This window comes from Bos indicus x Bos taurus, chromosome 15 (assembly GCF_003369695.1).
Source record: "Bos indicus x Bos taurus breed Angus x Brahman F1 hybrid chromosome 15, Bos_hybrid_MaternalHap_v2.0, whole genome shotgun sequence".
In the NCBI taxonomy this organism is placed as follows: Eukaryota; Metazoa; Chordata; class Mammalia; order Artiodactyla; family Bovidae; genus Bos; species Bos indicus x Bos taurus.
Genome location: NC_040090.1, coordinates 49,189,768 through 49,209,723, shown reverse-complemented (window position 1 = coordinate 49,209,723; position 19,956 = coordinate 49,189,768). Strand labels below are relative to the sequence as shown.

Genomic DNA, 19,956 nt, shown 5'->3' with positions numbered 1-19,956 from the left:
GGATCAACTGTGTTGACTCACTTTTAGTGACATTGTGAAACAACTAATGATCAACCCTCCTCCCCCACCCCTACCCCAGCCGATGATTCTGTGTAGAACCCATATATTCAGAGGTGTTACAGCTATGGGGAATCTCTTGCCTGACCCAGAAGCATTTCTATATAAATACTCCTCATCTCACCTCAGGATAGCTACAGCCTTTTTAAAGAAGGAGACCAGACTCTGGGCTGAAAGTGGGAACATAACACAGCCTGAAGCTTTACCCTAAGTCAGCTCCATCTCCCACTCCTTGCCCCCGCACCACCCCACCAAGCTGTGTTGGAATGGGGACAGAAGGAGAAGCAGGCAGAGGCTGGCAGTCTGCTCCTTGTATGGGGAGAGACTGTGTGCTCAGAACAGAGATAGGGGTGGGGTGGCCCCAGGCTGTTGGAAATTTTAGCAAAAGGTGGGATTGTATGAACAATTCTCAAGATTCCCCAGACACCTTGCCCACCCCTAGGGATAAGAGAGAATGAATCAAGTGAAGATTCTGGAACCTCCTCTGAGTTCATAAGGAAATGCTTGGGGTGGAGAATAGCCTTTTCCTCCTTGAGTTGGGAATAATACTTCTTCCACACCTCCCCCAGCAAGATCAAATTATTTAATGGGGATTCAATTATGTGCTTATAAACCATTTAACAGTGTCCGCTGTGTAGTTAGTAGTGATGTCATGTCATGTCTGACTCTTTGTGACCCCATGGTCTGTAGCCTGCCAGGCTCCTCTGTCCATGGAATTCTCCAGGAAAGGGTACTGGAGTGGTTAGCCATTCCCTTCTCCAGTGGATCTTCCTGATCCCAGGATTGAACATGGGTTTCTTGCATTGCAAGCAGATTCTTTACTGTCTGAGCCACCAGGGAAGCCCCAACTCAATGGTTAATAGCCAATCCTAATCCTAACTAACCTATCAGAACTCCCATAAACCCCAATACCAACTATCCTTCGGTCTAATAACCAGACTAACCAACTAACTTTAAACTAACCCTAAAACTAGTCAGTCCCTCCTAATCCATGCCCTAACCTACTCCAGCTGACTAGTCAACACTAATAACCCTAGTAACTCCTATTGCCCCCACAGAATGGCCCTGGTCTGTCCCTTCCTGTGTGGGCTTTGTGGGGGCCACAGCTGGAACCTGAAGTCTTCTCAGAACTGCTCTCTCAGGCCTCACCCTCCTCCCTCTCCCCTCCTCTCTGCCCCCCCGGCAGGGTGAGGGGTGTCTGCGCTTCCTCTGCAGCGTGCAAAAGCTCAGCGAGTTCCTGTCCAGCGCAGAGATCCGTGAGGAGCAGTGTGCTCCGCGAGAACCCGCGCCCCAGGGCCAAGCCAGCAAGTACCAGACGGTGGTGAGTGCCCCCCTGCCCTGCACCCCAACCCCGGTGTATTTCTCTAACGCCTGCAGCTCGAGCCCTGCTGTTGTCCTGCCTCAGCTTCTTTGCACAGCTCCCAGCCCCTGGGCCCTCACCTCCTCTAATAAACTCCAGCCCCTCAAGGTTGTGAACCGCAAGCGTCCAGCCCGGGAGGATTGTCGGGGCCTCACGAACCCACTGCAGAGCCTGGCCCCTGGCACAGATGGGGATGCTGACAACTGCTGTGTCCAGGTGAGTCCTAGACCCTGCACCTCCATGCCCGGCCACCCAGCACCATCTCCACAAGGGAGCACAATGTCTGAAGGATCAGACACCTGGGTCCTGAGCCCTCTGCCCTGGATGGAGGTCACCCTGCCTGCCTGTAGTGTCCATAGGAGCCCTGAGACCAGGGCCAGTGCTTCAGTCTCCACCAAGTGGGGGCACCTGTGGCCATCCTCTGGGGAGGGTGCCTCAGGTAGAGGTCTGCATGAGAAGGCCATGCTCCAACTCCCCTGCCTTGGAGGTGGACTGGAATCAGTGTGTGTTTTGTTTTTTTTTTTGCTTTCATCGGGGAGGGGAGGCAAGACTATTCACACCAAACTCAGCTGCCTTTCTGTTCTCTTCTGGTCGGTGGGGTGCCCCTAATGAAGATCATTGGAGGCTTCTTCACGTGGACCCCCGATGGAATCCCCACACTGTCCAACATCACCATCCGCATCCCCCGAGGTATGACCCGGCTCACACCTCCATCATGGTCTAGGGGTGTCCCCCTCAGAATCATGTCTGAAGTGCCCCCTCCCCATGTTCCACTGAATGACGAGGAGAGAAAAAGAAAAATCAGGACCAATTGAGCAGCTGCTGTATGTGCACTCTTGGTGGGTGCTCTGGGGTACGAAGGCTAGAGAGGGGCTGGGCTCCTTCCTCGGGGAGTCCAGGTGCTTGGTGGGAGAGCAGCAGCAAGGACAGGGCAGGACAGCGGGGTCTTGATGTCAAACCATCTGTTGCAGACAGAGTGGGTGCTTCACAAAAGGAAAAGTGATCCCCAGTAGCCAGGGAAAGCATTGTGAAAGAGCTGGGGACTCCGAGAATGAGCAGGGTCCTTCAGGCCGTGAGCAGGGTAGACAGTTGGGCAGAAGCAGCAGCTTGAGCAAAGCATGGGAAGGAGAAGGATAGGGTGGCCTTTGTGGGGACCAAGAGGCACTGAGCTCACACTGGAGAGCACTGGAGAGAGACGTAGGCCCTCAGGAAAGGGCAGGGAATTAGTAGTAGAAGAACATGGGGAGCCAGAGATAGGGTGTGGGTTTCCAGAAGGAAAGGCTCAAAGGAGGAAAGGACTCCCTGGGGATTCTAGACAGGAGAAGAGCAGATGGGGGCCCTAGAGTTGGGTTGCTGCCTGTCTGTCTGGGTGGTAGTTGTTCAGACTCTCTCTGGCCTCCGCTCCCCCTGCTGCCCTCCCTCCCTGCAGGTCAGCTGACCATGATCGTGGGGCAGGTGGGCTGCGGCAAGTCCTCGCTCCTCCTCGCCACCCTGGGGGAGATGCAGAAGCTCTCGGGGGCCGTCTTCTGGAACAGGTACTGTGTGCACCTTCCGGGCTCAGTCAGTGGAAAGGCAGCAGCAGGTGGGCAGCCCTCCTCGCAGCCGTTCTCAGTGCAGGGTGCATCATGCTTGTATTGAGTGTGTTCCATGAGCGCTCAGTGAAACCAGTTACTTGTTACTCTCGTTACCATCATTAGCATTAGCCCTCACTATGTGCCAAGGACTTCCCTGCTGGCTCAGATGGCAAAGAATCTGCCTGCAATGCAGGCACCTAGGTTCGATCCCTGGGTCGGGAAGATCCCCTGGAGAAGGAAATGGCAACCCACTCCAGTATTCTTGCCTGGGAAATCCCATGGACAGAGGAGCTTGGCGGGCTACAGTCCCTGGGGTCACAAAAAGTCGGACACGACTGAGTGACTAACACTTTCACTATGTGCCAGGTACTTTGCCAAGTCCTCTGCACACACTATTTCATTTAATTCTTACGAAAACCAGCAAGGTGAGTACTGTTAACAGATCTCATTTTGGACAGAAGGGCCAAACGATTTGCCCTAATTCACCTACCCAATTAGTGGCAAAGCTGGAATTCAAACTCAGTTCTGTTTGACTCCAAACTCCATGTTCACTCGGCTGCACTGCCCCCCACTGCGGGGATCCATAACATGAACGTTGGTTTCTGGCTTGGTTATCAGCAAAGCTGATACAGACCAGTCAGTGCGTATTTCAAGGAACCAGAGATAAATCAGGCAAATGTGGGATTCTGTGCAAAGATCACTGTCTCAATTAAAGAGCCGAACCCCAGCCTGAGTCAATCATGAATCTATTATTTATGGCTATCTATTTCCCCAAAGCACTTGAAACTAGTTGATTAAAGATACATAAATGATAAAACCTTTTTTAAAAGCAAGAAAAGAAGAGCCAAGAAATGAAGAGGGTGGGAAAACTGTTCAGAAACCTGGGCAGAACACGGCTACTGCAGTCAACATGTAACCTGGGTTGGAGTCCACCACCCTCTGCCCCCCAACACCTCCCTGCCCCCAAGTATCCAAGAGAAAGAGGGATATGATCAAGGTTTAAGGAATAAAAGTCGAGGCCAATTCAACAGAGGACAGACTTTCCCTAGCAATCATTTCTAGGGGCAAATTAGCATTCAGGATGTCAGGTTTTTTCACCAACTTGAGAGCAGACTGAGGAGAGAGAGAGGCCTTGGGACAGGCCCCCCCATCTCCTGCTTTTCCAAAATGCCCCTGAACAGGGCACTCAACAAATGGCAAGTTTCCTTCCTCAACGGGGCTATGGGCTGGCAATGAGCTCCTTGGGTTTCCTATAACTTCAGACTCAGGAACCTTAATTCCACTGGGAATATGTTGTGTCTGGGGGCACAGGGTCTCTGCCTCCATTCCCCATCTTATTCAGGTGTTTCTCAACACAGCCTGACTGGAAAGGTCCAGGCATTGGATTGCCAGAGCCTGGTGCCAACTGCTTCTCAGGGCTTTGGAGGGAGGAGTCCTGCCACTGGCTGCCTGTGTATATCTGTGACAGGAAGACAGGAAACCCCAGTGAACTGTGAGCCGAACAGAACAACTGCTAGTCACTGCGCACCCGCTCTGCGCAGGCCCTTGGCTAGGTGCACTGCACACATGAGCTCATTGGATCCTCCGGCTGGGTGCTATTACCCCATTTCACAGAAGTAGGAACTGAGGACATCGAGGTGGGGTGACATGCTCAGCATGTGGACCAGAGTCCCAAGCCTGGACTCTTTCCCTCAAGCCTGCCTGCTGCCTTGGGCTGGGGTGCCTTGGGTCTTAGCTCCAGAGATTATTCTCCAATTTCCATGTAGAGGGCAAGCTGGATCCTCTCAGGACAGGGTGGGATTTCCTGGATGGGATTACACTGCTCAGAGACTGGGGTCACTCCTGGATTCCCATTTCTGCATCTGGCTCAGCCCTCTCTGAGCCTGTCCCCTTTGTCCCACTTCCTTCATCTCCTCCCCACCCTGCTCACCCTCGCGTGCCCTTTCACACCAGCATCAGACCTCTCTGTCCTCTGCAGAGGCCTCAGCCTCAGCTCCCACCTCCTCTCCAAGCTCTCAGGGTCTGACTGCTCCTCCTTTCTCTTTGGAAGCCTCTGCTCCAGCCCCAGGGGGTCTCTCCAGGGAGTTAGAGCAGCTCTTTTGTGCAAGATTACTGTGTAAGGTACTTTATTTACTTCATTGTCTTGGTCACTCTTCACCAAACTCTATGAGGCAGGCGTTCTCATTATCCCCATTTAACAGATGAGAAAATCTGCACCAGCCCCAGGGGGTTCAGGGTCCTCTCCAGGGAGTTGGAGCGGCTCTTGTGTGCAAGATTCCTGTGTAAGGCACTTTATTTACTTCATTGTCTTGGTCAGTCTTCACCAAATTCTATGAGGCAGGCGTTCTCATTATCCCCATTTAACAGATGAGAAAACTGAGGTGAAGCAGGTTGCCCTGAGCCACCCAGCTCTTAAATGGCAGAAGTGGAATGTACACTTAAGTAGTGCTCAAGTGCATGTGCTTTCCACTGTGTGCTGAGAGAGAAGGGGCTGGAGATCAACATGAAGAAACAGCCAGCCTGACGTTCAAGGCCAGCAGCCGCTATGGCTGTGATACCCTGCCCCCCGACCCCAGCAGAACCACCACATCGCTGCTCACAGCTCTGTCTGCATGGACACTCGCTCTCCTCAACAGGCAGCTTGGGCCCTACATCCTAGTTCTGTTTGAGGCTCAGGGAGGATCTCATGTCTCCTGAAGCTACTTTGTGGCAGTTTCCCTCCCAAGCATAGCGAGCACGTCAGGGTAGCCTGCAGCCCACCCTGAGAAGCTGTGAGAATTCATTCATGACTCAGCTTGTGCTCTGGTTTCTCTGCATTGGTGTATTTACTCGCCACATATTTATCGAGTGCCTGCTATACGCCAGACCTCAGGCACAGCAATAGGAATGCAAAGATCATGAAGACGTGGCCCTGCTTCCAAAGGAGGGGAACAGATATCCAGTGCCATGGTGCCACCTCGTGCCACCATCAAGCACAGAGGAAGAGTGAACTCTGAGGTCAAGGGGAAAAGACTCATGTGGACATGGTATCTGAGTTTTGAGGGACCCTTGTGGCTTCATCAGATGGAAGAAGCAGGGGTGGGAGGGGAAGATGTTCCAGGCAGGAGTATCAGGGTGGGCAAAGGCATGCTGATGTGAGAGGATGTGGTTCTGGTGCCTGGAACAGTGGGTGTGAGGGGCGCTGGTGAAGGTCAGAACTGAAATGTAGGCTGAGCTGAGGTCAGATACCCTGTGTGCCAGGCCCAGGAAATAAGATTTAGTCTGAAGGCTGTAGAAGAAAGGTACTGATGATACAGGATGAGGGATGGGAGAGAGAGAGGCCACAGGAAGGGAGACCAGCCCCGAGCTCATTACAGTAACTGGAAGGAGTAGGCTGGCCGGACATGGCTCATTGGCTTCATCTGCTCTCAGAATCCTGGCTTGTACACAGCTCTGCCTGGCCCACCTACGCTGGGCAGTGAGTTAAGTGTACGGGCTGTTTGTTGAGGGCCCTTCTACGTTACTTGCAGGAGCTCCATGCCTCAGACCTTGGGCGCCAGGTCTGCAGGGAGATGATGCACTTGCAAAATGAACCAAGAGCAAAATAGCGTTTGACCCAGCAGCCCCTCCCGAGGGCCTGCCTGTTTGCAGCCAGAGGTGAGGGCGATGCCAGGTTGCTCCCATATATTTTTTAATCCATACCAGGGCTGAGACCTGGTAACCAGGCAGCCAGAAAGAGTCCCAGGAGGCCCAAGGCAGAGATTTGGGGGAATAGGAGGCACACAACAGAGAATGCTCTGGGATACAGGTTTGTGTGTGCACCATTCATTTATTCGTTCCCTGAACAAGATGAGCAGTACTGCTGAGCACATAGGATCAGAAGTTCAGGAGGCAGGCTGCCCGAGTTCAGATCTGGACTCCATCCTCTGGGAAATTCTGTGACCCTTCTGCACCAGTTTCCCCTTATTACCCACGGAGTTAATGTGAGGCTTAACCTGGCACATACCAAGTGCCCTATAAATATTAGTGTAAATATTATTCTTTGACAATGTACTTCTATGCCAGGAAAAAAATTCCCCTATTGCTCTTTAATTATACCCCAGCCTGTCTCCCAGGAGAGACTGCAGTGAGCTCCCTGGGGACAAAGATCATATCTTATTTGTCTCTCTGTATCTACAGTGCCTTTGCTAAATGAATGAACTGGGAACAGTTTATGACCTTTAGGAGACTGCCATTAAATACGTCTTTATGTCTCTCTCCTTCCCACACACCTTGGCCCAGGCTGTTTCCCTCACCCATAATTCTACCACCCAACTTTTCCACCAACATTTAGAATGTACAAATCCTCTTTGTGTGGCCTCATATCGCATGCTTGTGTGTCTGTCTCCCCCAGGACACTGGGCTCCTTGGAGGTGGGGCTGGAGGGTTATTCCAATGCGGTGCCCACACGGGATATGTATTTTGTGAGCCACTCTGTGTAAGCTACAAAGGAGAAGACCTGGCCCCACCCTCAGGGGGCTCACCAGTCTTAGGTGGACAGAAGCCTGTGGGGGACCCGGAGTCCAGGGGTAACGCCCTGAATTCCAGGCTGAAGAATTACTGTGGCTGCACTGAGAAGATCCCACACATCAGCTGCTGGGCTCCAGGTCTCTGGGAAAACTGTGCAGCTTTCAAAATTCTCTCTAATGATACTCGCCTGCCCCAGCCCAGCTCTGTGCTCTGATGCACCATTAACCTGGAATTTGCAAACTCTTTCCTTGATCATTAAGAGAAAAACATTCTGATAAGCGGTCAAAATTAGCAGATATACTCTAGTGAAGTTCTTTCCTTGGAAATAAAAACAGAGAACCATTAGTGTCCACAGTAGATTGATTTTAGATGTCCCCCGGGAGCCAGCAGGAAGCAGGGATCCGAGAAAAACTTAGGAGGGAGAGCCCAGCTCCCCACCAGGAACTGCAAACTGGCCTCACTGGAGCTCCCTGCTGCTCCTGCCACCCGCTAGGGTGTGGGCCCGGGCCCTGCTTTCTCTCAGACACTCTCAGAACATTGCTGCCTTGTGGTGGTTGGGTGTGAAGGCTGCTTCCTGAGACGCCTGATTCCCCAGGGGTGAAAAACAACTCCTCTTAGATTTCCCTGGTGGTCCAATGGTTAAGACTCTGTCTTCCAATACAGGGGGTGTGGGTTCAATCCCTGGTCAGGGAACTTAAGATCCCACATGCTGCAGAGTGTGGCCAAATGCAAAAAAAAATAGGCTCCTCTCAGCATAGCCTTGTGATCCATCTGTTAATACAGTCCCTGGAGCCTTTGGGGAGTTAGGTCAGGAGCTCAAGGACACCCCAGGCTTCCTTGGCAGTTGTGGAGAGATGGTGGGCAGACAGAAGGGGCGCTGTGTGAACGTGACAAGCCTGCCTTGAGAACGGGATGATCTCTGGCTGTCGTTCTCACTCTGCCTCTCAATAGCTGTGTGACGTTGAGCAGGTTATTTCACTGGTCTGAGCCGTAGTTTCCTCATCTGAACAATAGCAAAAACTCTTTCCTCCCTCAGAGATTTGGCATTGGGACCCAGTGACCTCAATTGGAAAGGGCACTGTGGGTGAAAAGTTACATTTCAGAGCAGCAATAAGTATCTCTGGGGCGGGATGTACGGACCGTGGAGACCTGTAAGTCCTAATTTGCCCTTCCAACCTCAGTCCCCACAGCTTTCCTCTGTGTTTATTGTTGGGGGTCTTAGATGAGTGTTGGGGCCTTTGGATTCCTCCTCTGTCTGCACCTTTGAAACCAAACACTGAGCTGAAAGGATGGTCTCCCCACGCCCCTACTCCATCCCTCATTCTCAAACCCCATCCTCATCTTTCCCTCCAACCAACTCTGAGCTGTGCTGTTAATACACTCTCCCAGTGTCACGGTGAGGTTCCTACCATGACGTCAATTTTATAGGTAAGGAAACAAGGCTACCTAAGTAAAGGGACTTGCCTAAGATTTCACAACCAGTGAGTAGAGAAGCCCCTCAGATACGGACTTTCCAGCCCATGTTCCTTCCGCTTCTCTCACTGCCTGCACTTGTGCTAGCTCCTCCTCCAGCCCGGAATTCCCTCCTTCCACTCCCAGTCTCAATCCTTCTCTCTTTGAGGTTCCATTCACCTGTAACTTCTATGAGCCCGTCCTCACTTTCTCAGATTTCTTCCTCCTCCAAACTACTTGTAAATATACATTTGGACTTACCTGGTGGTCCAGTAGTTAACACTTTGCCTTCCAATGCAGGGGGTCCTTGGTCTTTTGATCCTTGGTCAGGAAGCTAAGATCTCACATGCCTCGCAGCCAAAAAGCCAAAACATGAAACAGAAGCAATATTGTAACAAATTCAAAAAAAGACTTTAAAATAGTCCACATCAAAAAAAAAAATCTTTTAAAAAAGTATAGTTTTCTCTGATTCTAAAAGAATGTACATTGAATAAGAAAAGAAGCAAGTGTAAAGAGGGCAAAAACCACCTAATATGAACACATACAATATCCACCACCCAGAAGTTTCCAGTCTTTTTTCTGCATGTTTGCATATGTGTTTGTATACTTTTCTCCCAAAGTTCTATAGCAGTTTCTTGCTCCTACTTTTCTTTTGGCCTCTATAGCTTTCTGACTTCTGTATGTGTGGGATTCACTCTGCCAGTCCATGAGCCATTTGAGGGCAGGCTCTGGGCCATGATTCAGGTTGGTGTGCACTCAGGGACCCAGCTCACAGCTGGCTGCAGAGAAGGAGGTGGGTCAGAGAACTGGAGAGATAATCTTCTTAGCTCAGTGTTTGGTACCAAAAGTGCAGGCAGAGGAGGAACACTCCTTTAATAGCCCAGCAATCAATGGGAGGAAGCGCATGCCATGTGTACCCTTCTTTACTTTTCAGATTAAGAAATACATATACAACAAGGAGGCTCATTCTAGAAAGGCTGGAACTATGCTGGAAAGAGGAGACGATGAACCTGGATTCACACCACAGGCTCCCTTCTCCCTAGCTCTGACCTTTGGGTACATCAGGCAAACTCTAAGCCTTGGTTTTTCTGTAAGATAGAAAACCTCTTTATAGAGTTGTGAGGATGAAACCATGGATACAAACAACTGCACACAATGCCTCACGTTGAGTGCCAGCCCCCCTCCCTTCCTTCCTCCCAAATAATTAAAGATGTCTGTTATCAACCTCCATTTATAACAGATCTCCCATATGCTAAGCCCTGTGGGGGCTAAAAAAGATGCTCTTCCTGCCTTAAAATCCCACTGGGGATAAACGACTTACACAGGGACTTATTAGAGGGGAAAGTAGTCCATTATAAGGGCTAATTGAGCAGCCCAGATAATGATGCAAACTGAGTTAGAGCCGAAGGAGCACCCTGTGTCCCGGGGTCCTTGGGGAGGCCACAGATGTGCTTCCCTCCGGATAAACAACAGCCTTTGCAACTCTGGAAGCAGTCAAAGCAGAAGACTGCAGAGATAAGCTTCTCTGGGCTGTGGACGCAGAGTTAGAATTTGGAAGCTTGGGTTTTTTATCTGTTTCATGTTACCAGCTTGTCCATAAATCACAGCAATCTGATGATTAAGCAATACGAGTTAGGTTGAGTTGAGAGAATGAAGTGAAACTAATAAAGATCGAAGAATAAGATCATAGGGAGTTGGTGATTATATACCCATCAAGGTCTCAATTAAGTTCTGCCCCTCAGCAGAGGACAGAAGAGAATTTCATCTGTCTTCTTCCCATCCCTGTTTCTATCCATCCTGATTTTCCTTGCAAGAAATTTATCAGAGCTATGGCCTGGGTAGTCATAGTGAGGCAATATAACATAGTCATTAAGAGCATGGAGCTTTGGAATCAGACAAATCTATTTCCTCTGCTATTTGCTGGATGTGTGACTTTGGACAAGTTACTTAGACTCTCAAAAATCTCCTTGTCTTTAAAGAGACTTTCCTTGTCCATAAAGAGACCTCTTCCATATGGTTTTTTTGAACTTTAAAATAGATAATAGTATTGCAGTGCTAAACTCCGGTAGATAGTGAAGGCCAGGGAAGCCTGGTGTCCTGCAGTCTATGGGGTCACAAAGAGTCAGACACGACTGAGCAACTGAACTGAACTGATTGCAATGCTTATCACTGTGCTTGTCAAGATTATAATAAATGTTAGCTGGTTTTATTAAAGTAATATCTGCATGAAAACAGAACAGATTGATTTTCCCCAAATGTGCATGTCAGATGTACACACTTCATTGGCAGAAGGTTGCTTCTGGAAGGTTGGAAGGTGGCCTGGGGCAAGAGAAAGAGCACTAGCAAAGTTGGCACCAAAATTCAGGTCACTTCACAGTGTTTTTCAAAAAAAATTTTTTACTATAATTCACAGTATGAGATGCATTTTATACCACAGTCTGCTACATTTATGCACTGATAGGCGAGAAAAAATTTTACACAAAGAATACACATCTTGACCACATGTGGTACAAACTGGTTTTGGGGTGGGGGAATTGTATGTTGGTTTGTTTTAGCGCAGTTGCAGTTTACTTATTTCGGACCCTATATTGGGTCCCAATCCACGGTTTGAAAACACTGTATGAAATGATTATGACCTTGGGAAAGTCACTTTCCCTCTCTGAGCTTTAGTTTTCCCAACTAAAAGCCCGTCCTGACACCAAGCCAGCCTCGCTGCTGCTGAGAGTGGTGCCAGGGGCACTGATGAAGCCCTTGCTGCTTGGAGGACGCCCATCCAGGGCCTGTGGGAGGGACAGACGTTGAGAAGCCACTTGGGGACACTGGGGATGGGTGGGAGGGGTGGGGATTGTGGAGGTTGCTTCTCCCCAAAGACACAATGTGATCTAAATAAAGGCAGTGGGCAGGGGAGAAGTAACTGGTGGTGTTTTTTCCCATTTGTGCCCCAGCAGCCTTCCTGACAGCGAGACGGGAGAAGACCCCAGGTACAGCCTTGGGACTGGGTTGGAAGTGGGTCCCCAATAAAGGGAAGGAGCTTGGGGGGATTCCCTGGTGGTTCAGTGGTTAAGACTCCACACTTCCACTGCAAGCAACACAGGTTCAACCCCTGATCAGGGAACGAAGATCCCAAATGCCACGCTGTGTGACCAATTTTAAAAAAGGAAGAAGAGGGAATACAGGGGAGGAAAGTAGTTTTAAAAAAATGGGGGGAGGAGGGGCTAGGCAGGGTGTGTGGGGCGGGGAGGGGTGCTAAGGATAGATTCAGGGCTGTATAGTCCACATACACTTAGAGACATGAAGCCCTATAACACGTGAGGCATGCATTCTCAAAGAGGGAAAAATCTGGTACTGGAGAGGAAAAACTTAGATATTCCAATGTTTTGTGGCTCTCCAAAGGGCCACAGTATATAAGCAGACATACAGTAGATCTGTGGTTTTAAAATTTCATAGAGGATAGAGTCAGAAATCGGATTAGTGGGAAGGGAGGAAGGTGATGACTGCTAATGGGTATGGCTTCTTTCAGGGGTGATGAAGATGTTGCGGATTTAGACAGCAGTGGTGGCTGCACAAACTTGTGAATATAATTTTTTTTTAAACCCACTGAATTGGAAAATAAATGCGGCAGGGAAAGGACAATTAGAAAAAATACGTCTAAAATGGCCCTGTGGTGATCCAAAAAAAATTGTTGAGAAACAAAGCTATAAGGAGAGGAGGTGGTTATCCCCGAGGCCAGACAGGAAATTCAGCCTGTTGCTTTATGTTCTATGTGCTTTATGTTCTGGTTGTCTAAAACATCCAAGTGAAATAGATTAATGTGGCTGCAAGACCTTCAAAACCCTCCCTAAGCACACTTCTTTCAAGACAATCGAGACACACTGGAGGAGGTGGGAAGTCAGGACTGGGAAGGTTGACTTGACCTTGTAAATCAGTGTAAGTGTCTGGCCTTCACTCCCCAACTCCACAGAGGTTTCACATCCCCACATTTTCTCTGCCATTTCTCCCACCTTGTCACCAAGTGCCAGGGCCTGATGACAGCCCAGCCTCTCTAGCCATAGTGACCGTAACTCTTGAGCCAAAAAGCAGACCTCACGGTATGTGACAAGTGTGAACATGTGGACAAGAGCAACAGGGCAGAATATTTGACACCGGAGCAGCTGGGGTCCGTCCAGGCCACATGGCCACCACAGCTGACCCTGTCCCTCTGAGTGAATCTCCTAGGCTCCACGGTTGTCTTCTGGGAATCACACTTGGAGCGCTTCTCAGCCCTGCAGGTGCCACCCTGAGTTGCATCAGCTGTGGGTTCCCACCCCCAGACTCGCAGGCACCCATGGTCCCACCCGGGCTGGCTGCTGTCAGAGTGCACTCCCTGCTCCAGCTGTCTGTGCAGCCGTGTCAGCCCATGAACTTGGCCAGTGCATCCGAGCCCTGGCTCAGAAGCTGGGTCTGCAGGACCCATGAGTTGGGCCTCAGACTCCCCTGACGTAGGAAGACCCCCACCACCGTGAGCCTACGCCCAACGTGCCTTCGCTCCACTCTCCCTTGTAATTTCACACACCCCGATTGTATTCAGGCAGTGGAGGCTCCCCAGGGGGACCTGTGGCATTTGTGGCTGCAGACTCCGTCTCAGGGGTCATCAAGGCCCTCGTGCTGGGTCTGAAGGAGCTGAGAATGTCTATGGCGTGCTCAGTCCATGTGGGTGAACCCTGAATGTATGTCTTTCCCTCCCTGCTGCAGCCCCGAGCGGGAGACGGTGGCCGACGCTGATGTCAGGTACTGTGACCCCGAGCACTGCCCCCTGGGGGAGACTTCCTCAGAGGGGCTGTGAGGCCTGAGGAGCCACAGAGTTCAGGAAGGCAGCTCCCCAGGTCCAACCCAGCCTCAGAGAAGGCCAGGGAGGGGGCTCTGCTTCACAGGGTGGCTGGGAGACCACTGCTGCTTCCAGGCATCAAGCTCTTCACACCAGATTGTTTTTATCCCTGTGGTCATCTTCTCCTTTTCTTTTTCCTTTTTTTCTTTCTTTGTCTTCAGAAACCATACCACAGTAAACATGATTTCCTTAACAGTGCTCTTTTTAAAATTTCCATTTGGAGAGTTAGCTGCTAACATCAAAGTTGAGTGGTTTGAGGGCTACGCAAGGAAGGAGGAGATCAGGGTTCAAGTATTCACTTAGTTGGCTTCTCCCAGGCTCTGAGCAGACCTGGGAAGGGGAACAGACTGCAGAGGTGGGACAGGGAGGGGTGGAGAGCAGGGAGGGGTTGAGGTCCCATATCCCCCAGTCAGCTAAGGCCCAGCACCCAAGCCTGCCTCAGGCCTTGGGGAATGGAGAGGCCACCAGGAGCCACACGCAGAGCAGATTTCAGCCAACTGCACCTCCTCATCTTCGCGGCGCCCCCACCCCCTAGTCCCAGTTTTATCCGTCAGCTTGATAACCACCTCTGACAGTGACCCCCTGAGAATGCCTCCTCTCCTCCTGCCCTACTTTTTCCAGGAAGAGAGGCCCAGTGGCCTATGCTTCTCAGAAGCCGTGGCTGCTAAATGCCACCGTGGAGGAGAACATTACCTTTGAGAGTCCCTTCAACAAGCAACGGTAAAAGCCTCCCAGAGGGAGGGAGCTGGGGGAGGGAAGAAATTGGTCATGCTTTAGTCTCCCTCCCCAGCCCCTAAGCACAGCCAGCTGCCTGCTCCTCCATCCATCTCCCTCACCCCGCCATCCTGCTCTCCAGCCTGCTGATCGGGATTCCAGCCTGTTCCATAAGGTCCACCTGGAAATGATCCAGATGTTCTGGACGTCGGGGCAGTCCAGCTCCCATGGTTGAGAGGGTAGGAGGGGAGGGAGGTGTGTGCACACTGGTGCCCCCTCTTGAGGTTGGTGAAAAGGCTCCCCCAGCGCTCTGCCCTCTCCATTCTCGTGATTCTCCGCCCCCAGCTCTGCAGCTCACACACAGATCCCTCCAGGGCTAATGACCACTGACATCCATGGACCTCTTTCCAGAGGCTCTTGGTATTCATGATTTCTTCTAATGCTCACACCAATCCCAGTAGGCAGGTACTATTATTATCCCCATTTTATAGATGAGGAAACCAAGACTCAGGACGGTTAGGTAAATTGCCCAAGACCACCCAGCCAGGAAGTGACAGAAATGAGTTTCGAATCCATCTTCTAACGCCCAAGTACCTGTCACCAAGACACTCTGATGCCTCCATGCACTCGGGCTAGCACCCACCCAGACTGAGAGCTGACCAGGGAAGTGTGAGGGGAGTAGGCTGGGCAAATATTTGAACGGCCATCATCATTTACTGCCTCAACAAACCAGCAGTGATTTTTCCCTGGCAGTGCCCCAAGCGTGGGCTCTGGCTCTAGCTTTTCCCACCGTACAGGGGCCACAGGCCCTCTCTTGTCACTTACATGGCTATTTGCTCCCATCCAATTTCATCCTTCAAATATTTAACTTGCTCCAAGATGGTGTCAGGTGCTGCCCTCAGCTCTTTTCGAGCTCACGTGGTGTTTGCTCACACCCATCAGGAGGCCCATTAAAGCCATCGCTTATCCTGGCACAGCTGCCTGGAGGGTAATGACCCTCTGCAAAAGCTCAGGCCCACCTCCGGCCAGGCTGCTCAGCTGTGTCCCCACCCCACCCCACTGCAGGTACAAGATGGTCATTGAAGCCTGCTCCCTACAGCCAGACATTGACATCTTGCCCCATGGAGACCAGACCCAGATTGGGGAACGGGTTAGTAGCAACCTCCAGGGGAGTTACTCAAAGCTGGGACCCTTGGCCTCCCCTGCTCCCCACCCATCACCATCACCACGCCCTGAGATCGTTCTCAAGGAGAGCAGGGAATGTGAAATGAAAGAGGGGTAAGGCTGCAGAGTGCCTGTCATGGGATCAAAATGATCTCCTTGAGCCCTGGGCTTGTGGCTGTCCTGGACAAGTTTCCAGTCTTGCTGGGTGCAGAGGTCAGCTTAGCACTTTCCCAGGCTGGGGAGGACTTGACCTCTCTACTGATACCCCGAGTATGTACTGAGAGCCTGCCCAGCACTGCCCCGGGCTCAGGGTTATTCTTCCTGTTCCATCCTCAGGTGGGGTCCCTCCTCCATAAGCTTAGATGAATAGGATTCTCCCATGGCTGTCCTCCTGGTGTGTGATTTAAATCCCCTCATCCTAGGGCTTCCCTGATAGCTCAGTTGATAAAGAGTCCACCTGCAATGCAGGAAACCCTGGTTCAATTCCTGGGTCAGGAAGATCCACTGGAGAAGGGATAGGTTACCTATACCAGTATTCTTGGGCTTCCCTTGTCTGCAGTGCAGGAGACCTGGGTTTGATCTCTGGGTTGGGAAGATAGCTACCCACTCCAGTATTCTGGCCTGGAGAATTCCATGGACTGTATAGTCCATGGGGTAGCAAAGAATCAGACTTGATTGACAGACTTTCACTTTCCTCTGTCCTGGTTTTCATGGGTCAGATGGTCCCTAGCAGCTACATGATGAATTGTTAAAGGCCTGGGGATCATTCTCCCCACTTCTGAATGAATTCAGTGAACGTGTACAAGTTCCTCCTCTCTACCAGATGAGGAGGGCGCAAAGAGGTGAATGAAGCCAAAGAGCTCACATCAAGTAGGGGCCTGGACAGTCTCTGCTGAAGGGCTGTGCGGGCCTGACCTTTCCTCCCCTTCGGCGGCAGGGCATCAATCTGTCCGGTGGTCAGCGCCAGCGAATCAGCGTGGCCCGAGCCCTCTACCAGCACACCAACGTCGTCTTCTTGGTGAGTACACCAGCCAGCAACTTCCTTGAGGTCCTTGTGTCTGGCTGCCCCCTTGGCTCAGACAGACAGACACACACGCACACACACCATCACCAAACAACATCCCTCTCCAGGAGCAAACTTCTCCTGCCAGAGATAGTACCTACTGATCTTTTTTTTTTTTTAATTTATTTATTTATTTTAATTGAAGGCTAATTACTTTGCAATACTGTAGTGGTTTTTGCCATACATTGACATGAATGAGCCATGGGTGTACATGTGTTCCCCATCCTGAACCACCCCCAACCTCCCTCCCTCCCTACTGATCTTATTGATGGAAAAACTGAGACAAGATTAGTCCAACTGATCAATGTGGACGTCACACAGCTCTGCAGTAGGCACGAGGGGAGATGAGCAGTAATTATAGGCCCCTGCTTTGTAGCACATCCCCAACCTATTAATACTCATTTAGCCCAAATATAAGAATCACAAATACCTGGAAAGTGAGTTGCCATTTCCTGTTTCAGGCCCAGAGCAGACATTGCTAATTGATCTCAGTTTTCTCTCCCATGAAAACTGAACTTGGCCTCAGAATCCTTCTTAACACAGCACTCCAGGTAACCTCTAATAATCAAACATGAGATAAAACTTGGCTGTACCCGTCCTCCTTCATGCCAAGTTCTGTGTGGTGTGCCTTAGTTGATACTGAAGAATTCCAAGACATAGCCCTTGGCTTCAGAGGTTTAGAATCTAATTAGGGAAACAGAGCTCACCAATACTCAAGAGCCACAGCCCACTTGAAAGCCAAACTGTGTAACAGGCTATGAAGGGCCTTGTCCGGGGAGACAACTGTGAGGACAAGAGTAATCAGGGAGGGCTTCACAGAAGAGAGTATTAAAGAGTGAATCAGTTAAACAGAAGGAAAGAGCGAGCCATTGGGACAGACCGCTGGCAGAAGGACTCTCAGTTCTCTGATCCTGGCTTTATTCTCCACCCCGCCACCTCCCCACTAAACTCACTGCATGACGGAAAGGTTCACAGTGTTTGTTACCATCTGACACAGGCATAGCATTTTACAAAGTACTAGCTTATTCATCATCCCTTGTGAGCTACAAACAACCTTGTTAGAGAGGAATAAAGTGGATACTTTAATTTATTTCAGCTAACTTTTAAGCTCCTACTCTGTACTAGGCACGGGCTCAGGGGATATCAGTTCTTGAGGGCCCCACGGTCCAGGCTAGACAAATAGCTATCAAATCTGACTTCCTGCAGGGTATCACTGGGACAGAGGGAGGAAAGACTAGGCTCAGGTATCAGGAAAGGACACAGGAAGAGCTGGTGCTTAGGGGAAGTGCTGAAGGATGAGTAACAGTTCACCTGACAGACAAAAGGCCGATCAGCACTCCAGGCAAAGGGAAAAGCTTGGGCAAAGGCCTGGAATGGCAGATTCCCTGGAAATCAGAGCATAGGGAGCTTTTACAAGACAGATGGGAAGTGAGGTTGGAAAGGAAGACTGAGCAGGTGGGAAAGGGTCTGGATTAGGGTGCTAAGGAATTCGGACGTAATAGACTATGGGGAGTCACTGGAGGTTCAGGAGTTAGGAAGTGCTTGTGATTAGACCTGTTTGAGAGTGGTGACTGATAGCCCATTGAGATGAGGCAACTGAGGTCCAGAGAGGTTAGGTACACTGTCCAAGGCTACACAGTGAAGTGGTGTCAGTCCCTAAACCAGAGCATGTACATCCACTGTTTTTACATCCACTGTTACCCACCCCCATGCTTGCCCCTGTTTTCTCCCATCTACCCAGGACGACCCCTTCTCAGCTCTCGATGTCCATCTGAGTGACCATCTGATGCAGGCCGGGATCCTTGAGCTGCTCCGAGATGACAGGAGGACAGTGGTCCTAGTGACCCACAAGCTACAGTACCTACCACATGCAGACTGGGTGAGGGGCCAGCAGCGGGTCAAACTGTGGAGGGCTATGGTGGGAGAGGCAGTTGGGTGTCTTCAAAGGACTCCATCAGATGTCTGAGCAGCAATTGCTGAGGGTCACAGAGCAGAAGAGAGCAGCACTGGATGGCTTCACTCAGGCTTGGCCCATCAGGGAGACCTGGCATACATAGTCCAAGTGTTTGGTGTCACCTAGAGTTGCAGACATCTGCATCCTGACTGGGGGCCCCATGGGTGCACACAAGGTCAGCACCAAGAAGTCTAGAAAGAAGCAGACACTCAGTTCTTACTTCCATTTCCTACCCAGTTTGATGACTCATTCCCCTGTCCTTGGGGAGTGCCCATGTGGACAGGAGAGCATCTTCCTGCCCACTAGTGCGTCAGATTCAAGTTAGGGTCAAATGGGAAATATGGAAACAAATATTGGCAGTAGTAATAGAAACGTCAGTGTTATCAGTAGAACGAAATATCACATCAGTTAAATCCCCATATTCCTCAACATGAAGAAGGTAGTTATTTTTAAAATAATTGGAAAGCATTTAATTCTTAAACTGGAAATCATGTGACTTTTGAAATTGGGGCCTTGCCTGACTTGTACATAAATTTGTCTGTGAAAATGAGGCCCTTCCTAAGCTTCAGGTCTGTGTTAAATGCCCCTGATAATTTCCCTCAAATAAGTCTTCCTTCTACATGTAGTAAGGTCTTCCCCTCTACTATGAATAAAAAGGAAAAAGATCCAGACTTTTCAGAAAAGCTATTAAAACAGAAAAAATGCGGGGGGCGGGGGGTGGGGGGAAATTCCAGATTTTAAAAATAGCTATTAGAGGAGGTACAAGTTTGTGTCTGAGTTTCTGCAGTGACCCTGGTGAGACAATTCAGGACAGTCCTTAGTCCAAAGAAGGCCAACACAGAGGTGCCTGGTTCCTTAAGTGAACAGGACTTTGGGGCATCAGCCCTTGAACCCCAGCATGGGGTGAGTGGGAGTGAGAAGAGCAGGTTGGGTTTCTGAATTAATGATGGGTCTACGTGAGTATAAAGCATTGACTGTTTCAAATAAAATACATTTTATTGATCTCAAAGGGGCCTCCCACATTTAGACCAACAGGTGCTTTGCCAAACACTGGTGGAACCTGACAGGCCTGATGTGAGGAGGAGTTAAGGGTAATGAGCTGTTAGCCCACTAAGTGCATGCAAACAGCTGTCATTGCTGGAGTCCTTGGGGATAACCAGACAACTTGACCAGGATGCACTAATTTGCTCTGCAAACCCTCCTATCAACCACGGGGCAACCATTGAGAACTACCCCTGAGATGTACCAGATTCTAAATCCTGGAGT

General features: G+C 50.3%; 1 protein-coding gene across 7 annotated transcripts in view; it reads left to right on the top strand.

Moving 5' to 3' along the window:
* Window positions 1-19,956, top strand: part of ABCC8 (ATP binding cassette subfamily C member 8) — a 79,143-nt gene that overhangs the window by 43,783 nt on the left and 15,404 nt on the right. For 4 of the 7 annotated variants that reach the window (XM_027563408.1, XM_027563404.1, XM_027563409.1 and 1 more), the window contains 10 exons: window positions 1,273-1,378; window positions 1,463-1,633; window positions 2,032-2,107; window positions 2,847-2,952; window positions 11,877-11,912; window positions 13,663-13,698; window positions 14,417-14,515; window positions 15,575-15,659; window positions 16,611-16,691; window positions 18,478-18,615. In XM_027563408.1, coding sequence (XP_027419209.1) covers window positions 1,273-1,378; window positions 1,463-1,633; window positions 2,032-2,107; window positions 2,847-2,952; window positions 11,877-11,912; window positions 13,663-13,698; window positions 14,417-14,515; window positions 15,575-15,659; window positions 16,611-16,691; window positions 18,478-18,615 — 934 coding nt within the window. The remainder of the gene's footprint in view (window positions 1-1,272; window positions 1,379-1,462; window positions 1,634-2,031; window positions 2,108-2,846; window positions 2,953-11,876; window positions 11,913-13,662; window positions 13,699-14,416; window positions 14,516-15,574; window positions 15,660-16,610; window positions 16,692-18,477; window positions 18,616-19,956) is intronic. The other 3 variants (XM_027563407.1, XM_027563406.1, XM_027563405.1) reach the window with 3 other exon arrangements.